General features: G+C 42.8%; 1 protein-coding gene across 3 annotated transcripts in view; it reads left to right on the forward strand.

The window, feature by feature from the left end:
- The window catches only part of gatad2ab (GATA zinc finger domain containing 2Ab), a 28,048-nt gene extending 22,272 nt beyond the window's left edge, over positions 1-5,776 (forward strand). For 2 of the 3 annotated variants that reach the window (XM_008300314.1, XM_008300330.1), the window contains 8 exons: positions 10-141; positions 573-644; positions 800-916; positions 1,362-1,562; positions 1,702-1,951; positions 2,091-2,485; positions 2,634-2,865; positions 3,265-5,776. In XM_008300314.1, coding sequence (XP_008298536.1) covers positions 10-141; positions 573-644; positions 800-916; positions 1,362-1,562; positions 1,702-1,951; positions 2,091-2,485; positions 2,634-2,865; positions 3,265-3,398 — 1,533 coding nt within the window. In that variant the 3' untranslated portion in view covers positions 3,399-5,776. The remainder of the gene's footprint in view (positions 1-9; positions 142-572; positions 645-799; positions 917-1,361; positions 1,563-1,701; positions 1,952-2,090; positions 2,486-2,633; positions 2,866-3,264) is intronic. The other variant, XM_008300324.1, reaches the window with a different exon arrangement.
- The last annotated feature ends 4,394 nt before the right edge of the window (positions 5,777-10,170 follow it).

Genomic DNA, 10,170 nt, shown 5'->3' on the forward strand with positions numbered 1-10,170 from the left:
TGCATATAGAAGAGTTCACCTGAGGAGAGGGAGCGCATCATCAAACAGCTGAAGGAGGAACTGAGACTCCAAGAGGCCAAACTGGTGCTGCTGAAGAAACTACGACAGAGCCAGATCCAGAAGGAGAGCACTGTACAGAAGGTAACAAACCCTGATAAGAAGTAGTTTTTATTCCTTGTTATGTTTTGTAGTTTTTATTCCTTGTTATGTTTTGTTGGAGCTGATAGGTGCAAATGCTACGTTTAAAGTGTCAGTCAGACTCCTGAGGCCCTCTGATTAACTTGCAAAAACACATTTATTAGCATGAGATTTTGGTGCTAGACCTTTATCAGGCAAAGGACCATTTTTCTAGATTTAATTCTCGCTCTGAAATGTTTTTGCAAGCTCGACAGTGTGTAGAAGGCTGATTGAAACTTTTGGATAGACTCCTCTCTGTCATACACACCTGCCTGATAAAGTAGATTTGCAAATGCTTCATGTCAAAAGAGTTCTGCGTCAGTGTTCTTTTTGTTCCATATGAAATGATTATTTATACACTACAACATTTAATTCCCTGTCTCCTTAATATCCAGGCGGCTGGCTCGGTGGCTACTCCTCCTCCTCTGGTGAGAGGTAGCATGACATCAAGCAAAGGACCCCTTCAGGTAGCTACTCACCCACCTGCCCTCACTTGCCCAATACAGCATGTAAAACTTATTTATCTTGATATGTTGTCGCACCACTGTCGAGGTAGATACTCAGTTAAGTTTGCTGCTTTTGTAGAATGTTAAGAATGTGTCATCTAATTTCGTGTTTACAGGTGACAAGTCGTAGCTCAGGCACGGTGATCCCCCCTCCCTTGGTGCGGGGTGGGCAACACGTCCCGTCCAAACACAACTCTCAGATTGTCATGCCACCCCTGGTCAGAGGAGCCCAGGTTAGTGTGTGTGTGGGGGCGATTGAGAACTACTCTATCACAGGGCAACACTTAGAGACAGACAAACAAGCACACTCACATTCACACCTACAGACAATTTAGAATCACCAGTTAACATGAACATGTTTTTGGACTGTGGGAGGAAGCCGGAGAACCCGGAGAGAACCCACGCTGCACGGGGAGAACACACAAACTCTACACAGAAAAATCCTAGGCCCAGGCCCAGGCCGGGATGCAAACCAGGGATCTTCTAGCTGAGAGGCGACAGTTAAACACTTATCCACTGTGCAGCCCATTTGATGATAATTGCTCTTTTATTGTATTTGCTTTTTAAATTTTAAAACAGTTGATGAAGTTGTCAGGTTTTCATCTTCCTTCTCTCCATGCTTCTGAATCGTTGTCCTCTGAAATCACGGTTTCTGTGTGTGCATTTGTGCCTTATCAGCCTATTGCGGTGACTCCCCAGCAGATAGCCAGTCTACGTCAGCAACAGCAGCAGCACAGCGGTTCAGGCCCCCCTCCACTCCTGCTGGCTCCCAGGGCTTCTGTGCCCAATGTCCAGGTCCAGGGCCAGAGGATCATTCAGCAGGGACTCATTCGGGTGGCTAATGTGGCCAACAGCAATGTCATGGTCAACATCCCTCAGGTGAGGACACAAAATGCAAGCAGTCATTGCACAGTAATCTGGAGAATTTCCATAGCAATCTCTTTCCCTTTTCTGAGCTATCTTTAATTGCATCCTCATATTTATCTTGTAAAATGGTTCCTGATTTTTCTGTGTCCAGGCCTCTCCAACCAGCCTAAAGGGCTCTTCAGTGTCGCCCAACTCTGGCATCAATGACTCCCCAGCCAGCCGGCAGGCGGCTGCAAAACTTGCACTGCGTAAGCAGTTGGAGAAGACGCTGCTGGAGATTCCTCCACCCAAACCTCCTGCCCCAGAGTTCAACTTCTTGCCCTCTGCAGCAAATAATGAGTTCATCTACCTGTTGGGGTTGGAAGAGGTGGTGCAAAAACTTCTGGAGATGCACGGCAGGGGTGAGTAGATATTTGCACAGTTATGGCTTTGTTTTGGGATGCTGCTGTACTACGGTGGTTTTTAAACTGCAGAATGTAGAAGTATGAACTATACTAGAGACGTTCTCTGTTCATAATGTGTCTGTTGTCCATCATGTAGGTAATCTGGGCCCAGCTGCTGCAATGGCCAGCTCCATTCCCAAAGAGCCATACACCTGTGCCCAGTGCAAGACGGACTTTACCTCCCGCTGGAGAAAGGAGAAGGCTGGGACCATCCTCTGTGACCAATGCATGTCGTCCAATCAGAAGAAGGCCCTGAAGGCTGAGCACACCAATCGGCTGAAGGCAGCCTTTGTTAAGGCACTCCAACAGGAGCAGGAGATCGAGCAGCGTATCCTCCAGCAGGCAGCCTCTTCTTCCTCCTCCCCTGTCTCTAAAACCACCTCGTCCTCTCCCTCACTGTCCAAAAGTGAGGTGCTGGTGTCCCAGCAGTATAAGCAGGTCAGGGCTGCCATGCAGCACAGATCTGTGGCTGCCCACCACTCCATTAAGCAGGTTAGCATTACATTTGATTGTGTTACTGGCAGACCAGCAGTTGGTTCAACAGCAGTTTAAAAATAATTTTCCTACATCGACACCCAAAATATTTGAATGCTAATTTACATCTACACCCACACTCCCATCACGTTGTGTCTCTCTACAGAGTCAGCTGTCGCACAGCCTCCAGTCTGCAGTGAGCTCTCGTGGTATGGCCCACTCCTTCACCACCTCCTCCCAGCTGCAGAATGCAGTGCTGGGAGCAGCAGCACTGGGCAGCAGGGCAGGTAAGCATGCTGCAGCTCGCACCCTGCAGCAGGGAGCAAAGGTCAGCGCCGGTGGCAGCAGCGGTAACCCGGGCAACATGGCCGCTTGGAGGAAGCAGAGTGGCAACGCAGGTATGTAAACGAGAGCCAAAGTTAGACAGAACGCACTTCACCTGTCGTCACTTTCTGCTCCTATTTGGGGGAATCACTTTGTTGTAAGGTGGATTCCTCTGTCATACTTTTCTGTAAGACTCTTCTTTCTGTCCATTCCCTTCGACTTGTCTTCTTATCTGAGTGTTTGTCTCTACTCCTTGTGTGTGTCTGTGTAGTTTTTGTAGCTTTTTGTATGCTTAGAACAGGGGTCGGCAACCTTATGTTTTCCATCTATTTCATTAGTACTTCTATTTTTGCCTTCTTCCTACATCAGAAGTCAGAACATTGCAATAATATTTCTTCATAAAACTATTGCTAAACAGCTTGATTCTAATAATATCAAGTACATTGACGACGTCTGTGTTTGTCTCCTGGCAGGTGTGACTATGGCCTATGTGAACCCCAGCTTGTCCGCTCATAAGACCAGCTCTGCTGTGGAGCGTCAGCGAGAATATCTGCTGGACATGATTCCCTCCCGTTCTATCTCCCAAGCAGCAAACACATGGAAATAATGCAATCCTACTCCCTACTGACACCATAACTATTAGCCCTCTTAATATCAATAACAGCCATTCTCATTATTGTTCTAATCCTTTCTGTGGACTCTGGCCAAAATGGCACAGGAGAGAATCAGCCTCTTTTCTTGTGGGATAGTGGTGTTCTTGCACCTCTTTCCCATCTTCTTCTGCTACCTTCTTCCTTATCCGAATCCTTCCCGAGTTGGAGTTGTGCTTTGACAGCTTCAGGGGATACAAGGAACATGTCAAATAGAAAATTGGGTACCGTCTTTTTTTTTTTTTTTTTGAGGGTTGTTGTTGACATGGACGTGTACAATTTTACAAACTTCTCCAGAGACGCCTCTTCCCTCCCTGTATATTGGTTGAACCTCCCAGTTGCACCAAGAGGATGTTCAGTGGAAAAACCCCTGAGCTCTCCTGCCTCTGGATTAGGCAGGGAAAAGTAATAATCACTATTATACACAATAAAATATTCGCCTTACGTCCTGCCCCTCTCCAGTCTGAGCCAGTCAGACTCAGGCCCGCGTGGTGGCCGAACCGAACTTAACTGAAGACCTCATCACAGGGATTGTTGTTGAGCTTCGAGGACCATCCACGGAATAATAACTGCTTCAGCTTTGCAAAAATGAATAAAATAAGTAAAAAAGAAAAACTGTTTAAAAAAAAAAACAACAAAAAAAGGATCTCTATCTGCACACAGACTGCCTCTTCTCTCTAACCTACAGCGTGTATAGCAGAGAAGTCGATGTGTGTTGGATTATTTTGTATGGCTGAATGTTAGGATTTTGTCTTTTCTTCTGTAAGTCATATACTGTGTTTGGAATATTGTGCTCCCTGATACTTTGGAAGTGGCCTCTTGTCGAGGTCTGAATTTACAGGCTAATGTTACTGTTGAGGTGGTTTTACATCTGCTGGGTTCCATGTTGTGGCCTACTTTTAAATACTTTGTTTTTTCTAAGATGAAGAGGAAGAATAAAGATTAAGGTTTCACTGACTCATGTAAAAACACGGAGCATATGTTTGGAGGACTATTCTTATTGAATATTGTAAAATAAACCTTCCAAAGAACTAGTGGAGCCCAAATGGAATCCCTTCTGCTAGAAGGTTTCTAGTTTATTTGAACCCTCTCTGGATATAAACATGAATTCATGCTAAACTGAGGGGGTGTAAGGAATGTCATATTTTTGACATTGTTTTTGCTTTTAGTCATAGGTTGTGGTGCATTATTTTTCTTCTATAGACAAACTGTCTGAATTTATTTATAGGGTCATGTTAGTAAAGACATATGCTTATGCCCTAAGTTTGAATGGATCTTAAAAAAAATATTGTTTTCTCTTGTGTGTCAAGTGGCTCCCATGCACCCTAACGATTGGTCTGAGAGAAGCTGGACAGCTTTCAGAATGTAGTTATGCAAAAACCCCTATAGCAAACAAATGACATGAACTTCTTAGTCTTTAACATTAAGGTGTGTAATGATTTCTGTCAGGTCATTGAATTGAGCTAACTCTGCCTTTCACATGAGCTATATTGCATTTTTATCAGGTTGCAGCAGCACAGGATAAGCTAGTGAAGTACAATATGTCCCACGTCGAACTGGGGAACTCCCCCATCGCTCATGGATTTGAGTTATTTAACTACCATGTGCTGTTTTCTTTCATTTCACTCACTGGGGTGGTCTGGGTGGCATCGACTCTACTGCTCTGTAATGGCTTTAGAATTTTGAGCCCTACTGGGGAAAGGTTTTGAGATATTGATGTGTTGGATTTAATCAGTAAAAGCAGTTTTGTTTGGAAGATATTTAAAAGAAATCCAGCTGACAAGCGGCTGACCACCCCAGCAGTTTTGTTTTGTTCCCCCCAATATCCTGTATTTTTTTTCCCTCAATTTTTTGTCCTTGTCACATTGAAATGATATAATTCATTATTTCATCACTTATTATGAACCCTGATGTCCCTCCGCCCCGTCGCCTCACTCCTGATTCCATCAATTCATCCGTGATGTGATCTAACATTGTAAGACTTTGTGTCCTGTATCCAGAGTGCACTCTTTAGCTCACTGATTTTATTTTATTTTCCCCCCATCAACCTCCATGCTAAAACATGGTGCACTGCATTAAGTAAATGGGCATCAGTTGAAGTTTATCCCTTTGTGCTGGGGGGGTATCATCACTGTACACCTGGGTTTCATTTAGGATGGTGCAACAAACACTCTTATGTTGGAAATACAAGCAAAACAAATTTTAATTTAAATTGCTCGACATCTCTGTATTTCTGTCTCAAAGTAGCATCGGTAATATTCCAGGTTGTCTGTACATTCCTGACAGGCAGAAGGTAGCAGCCCGCGTCTTGTGGATGCAAAAAAAAAAAAAAAAAGCAATCTGGAACAAGCTCATCATTTTGTGCCCTGCTAAGTGTAACCCTGTGCTGTCCTGACTACTGCCTGCTGCTGCTGCTGTTTGACAACAATATCACCATTCCGTTTGTTTGGGGTTGACGCGCTGCTGAATGCAGTGCAGCCCAAATGGAAAAGAAAACAATGTATGAGAAATATTTGTTGTTTTTTTTTTTGTTTTTGTTTTGTTTTTGTTTTGATTTTTTTTTTCCTCTGCTCTATCAAATAATAATAAAACTAATTTTAACCCCTCGTTTGTGGCTCGTTTGCCTGTTTATTGGTGCTGCAGCGTAGCGTGTGTTTACATGACTCAGTGTTTATGCAATTAGACTGCTAATTTACTCTGGATAGACCAAATCAAAACAGCAATGCACTGCGGTACAATAACATTGAAAGGAATGTCAGTAAAGCTTGTAATCTTTAACACTGAGGCTCTCCGAGTGATTATTGTGAGGCTTTTGTGCTGGATTCGTCGTACGCTGGTTGCTTTTATGCTTTTGTTGTGTCTACTTGAGGAAAGTCGGTTTGCGTCAACACCGCTGTGCAAAGCTAAGAAAAAAGCATTTAAGATAAAAATGATAAAGAAACTCACATGAATTCATTCAACAGGAAGCTATCAAGACAGAATTCCAAAGGTTGCTTTTCATGTTTGTCACTCAGGTTTGGATCAAGGAATTCAAACCTTAATCCAAACGCTAAATCAATAGGCATAGGTTCACAAAGCCCCCTCCAGTGTACATTTACCCTTTGTAGATTGTCTACATGGGGTTTGTAAATGTTAAAAGACATTATGAGCAATCCAATCCTGTCAACTTCCAGATGGATCATTATTCTTCTTTAGAACTGGTTTTGGATGTGCAGTTGAAATACTCCAATATTACAGCTTGTCAGGGAAGAGCATCCATCCATCCACCCATTATCTATACACCGCTTAATCCTAACTAGGATCATGGGGGGCTGGAGTCTATCCCAGCTGACTTAGGGTGAAGGCAGGGGACACCCACGCTGCACGGGGAGAACATGCAAACTCCATGCAGAAGAATGGCGTCCTGTCCTGTCCTCCAGCCCCCCACGACCCTAATGAGGATTAAGCGATGTATAGATAATAGATGGATGGATTTCTGAAATACACAAAACCATAAATAAAATTGAAAAATAGACAGAATTTCAGTGTTTAATGTAAAATAACATGAAACAAAACTGTAAATGGGTCATAACAAATTGAATAACCACAAAAATATGAATTTTATTCATTTATTTTTTATCTTTAGAGATCACTGGTAAATTCCAGTTTAACAATATCTTTAAATTAAACAGTATATCTGATGTATAATGGGTAATTTTATTGTTTTTAGACATGTAAATATCCTTTATTAAACTTTAAAATGCCCAAAATATTAATATTTACATATAAAAGCAAGGCTAGAAATGACAATTGTTCATCATAATTACCAATATATATATATATATATATATATATATATATATATATATATTTTTTTTTAACAGTGTAAATTAGTTTGACAGTGTTGAAGCAGAGCAGCAAGTGAGCAGGTATGCTTCAGCTGCAGTACAAATTCTAAAAGCAACAACAACAACAGCAACAAGTTACATCCAAACCATTTTGAGGCATGAAGGGATTACTGTCATTTGAAAACCTAAAAACTTTTTAGTCCATATTCAATCTATACTTGCATTACTGTATGTACATGGTGTCAAAAAGCCACATACAGTTCAGGAAAACTAGATTCTTGCTCTCCAGCTCTTACAATCAAAGCATCGTTCTTCATAAAGAATGACTTAATAATCAGTATCAGCAGGAGGAACCATTTCTGAAGGTGCTTTAAATGAGCAAATGTGAATTTGTACCATGCAACAAACCAAATACCCATCATGCTTTGTTCTCTTGTGCTTTTCTTTCTCCTTCTGTTGCTCTTATCTGCAGCTTCTGCCGTGGTACGTTGTCACCTCTAGGTGGCGGAGTGCACCAACATTCCCTCCGCTTATGTTTGCCTTCAATTGTCCTTACAGGAATTTAATCCTTCTAACAGGTACATTTGTGTAATCTGGCAGAAAAACAAAAGCTAAAGACTTGCTTGTTTTTTTTTTCCTTTTCTTTTCTTTTTGTTGCGCCTTAATCCGTAAACCAGACAGACTTGGAGCTGGATGGAGTGGTCATAACGTGTGGAGGAGAAAGAAAAGAGAAAGTGGGCTATTGTTTTATTACCACGACCTACTTCTGAGCTTCATTCCTTGGCAGCTGCAGGTTCTCCTTGTGATGCTGCTATACATATCCCTCCTGTGTGTTTCTCTTTCTGTGTGTGTGTGTGTGTAGCTGGGTGTATGTTTATTCCTACATGTTTACATTTTAATGAGTCTTTTTCCCTCCTGCTAATCAGCTGCCCTAAATCCATATGATGAGCCTGCGTGTATCACTGCATTTTGCGGGGCCATTATTGCTCATATCGTTTGTGCTCTGAATGCAAACTGCTGCTCAGGTATTATAGTGTTCTTATCTCAGTTGAGCTAATGGGCTTCATTTATATTCCAGCATCATATGAAAGCAGTGAAGTGTTTCCTCGCTCTGCTGCTTGCTCCAGATTCAACATCAAGGGATCCTTTTGCCACCAAGGAGTGTGCACGAACATGTGTGTGTGAATTTGAGGGGTGGTGAGTGAGTGAGTGAGTGAGTGAGTGAGGGAGGGGTGCTGCACCCTACATGACTGAACAGCTATGATCGTGGCAGCCGGAGCCAATCAGCTGGCGAGCACCGTGCCTCCTGATTCTTAATTGGCTGGATTTCCCGGTGAGCGCAGCTGATACACAGAGCCAGCTGGTTTTATCAGAGAATGAGCCGGGGCCACAGTGGGAAAGAGACAGAGAGGAGAGGCAGAGATACAGAGGCAAGATTCAGAGTGCAGTAATTACCTACCAGCGACTGAGCCAATCAAGAGGAGAGGCACAGAGGGAAGAAAAGCCCATTTAGAGTCTCAGTCTATTCCCAGGCAGAGAGGTTAGACAGTGTGTTTATTGAATCAGAGAGAGAAAAGGAAGTGTTTTCTTTGGAGCGACACATCTCAGCCTTTTTTTGTTGCCCCCCCCTCATATTTGCCGAGTCGTGCTGGGTGAAAACAGATGGACAAGATGAACCACAGCTCAGCGGAGGCAGAGGCTGAAACCATAGAACCGCTGCGTTACCTCAGGTAGGCACCTGCCAGGTTCTCTTCTGTTCTGGAGCTCTTTCTGCTTCTTCTCCTCTGTTCTCAACTGTTCTTTTTTCCTTCCACGCTGTACTGCCAATTCCCACGACAGCTGTGAAATCTGTGCTCAGTGCGAGAAAGACAGAGAGAGAAGCATCTTCACATAAAAACTTCTCATTTACATTCACGCTCAGCTTTTTAAAGGTGATGAGATCAGAGGGAATAATGAGGGAAGTCAATTATTTAAGCGACAGTGGAGAAGATTAAGACGCCTTCATCTGCCTATAGAAACTTCCGTGCCGCTTTGCCAGCCTTGTATCTTCTTCACGGCTCTCTTCCACTCCACTGAAGCCTCAAATTGAATTACAAACGTGGGCTTTGATTGAATTAGGATGTCCATGTTTCATTTGGCATTAGCGGGTTACATATTACCAAAATGAGCATCTTATTATTCAGTATCTTTGCAGATGAGATGCATAATTACTTTGTTATGCTGCCGCTGTAGCACCACTTTTACTTTCTGAGTGTCAGGAAGAAGGGGAACAGGTGGAGTACTTTGGGCCTGAATGGGCTGTCAGACATGCACTTTGTGTGGAAATTGAAATGTTCATCTGGGATGCGCTCTAAGCAAACATCCCTTTAGTCACTGCAATCAAAACTTGTGACACAAAATAAATGCAGCTCGTATAAGAACATGGAAATAATCCTCCCAGAGTCGACAGCAAATCAAAGAAGCACAAACAGATAACAGCAACCCACCGAGAGAAAACAGCCCATTTAGCGTCTCGTTTCAGTGATTAAGGTTTCCAACAGCTGCATGTGGGCAGGTGGTTAATTTGAGGCAGAAGCGCCTCTGAGTATTTTTATTACCAGAATTAGAATTCTGGATGTACAGCCGTGTAAATGCATTCAAATACATGCTGTCACTGGAGTTTTACACATCTACATCTACCACTGGGAGGAACAGATTGTGTAAACCTCTCACAAAAACAGCAAAAAGGAGTAAAAAAAAGATAATCTCTCAGTTTGCATCATCCAAATTTCTCTTTAAAAATAAAGAAGACAACAGCAGTCAATTGTGATCCTGCATAGGAGGCTCTTTTAACCACAGTAATGTTTCCATTTAGGCTTTAATGACTGCAACACCAACTGTATGAAACACAAAAACACACACA

The sequence above is a fragment of the Stegastes partitus genome, unplaced genomic scaffold (genome assembly GCF_000690725.1).
Source record: "Stegastes partitus isolate 25-593 unplaced genomic scaffold, Stegastes_partitus-1.0.2 Scaffold33, whole genome shotgun sequence".
Lineage (NCBI taxonomy): Eukaryota > Metazoa > Chordata > Actinopteri > Pomacentridae > Stegastes > Stegastes partitus.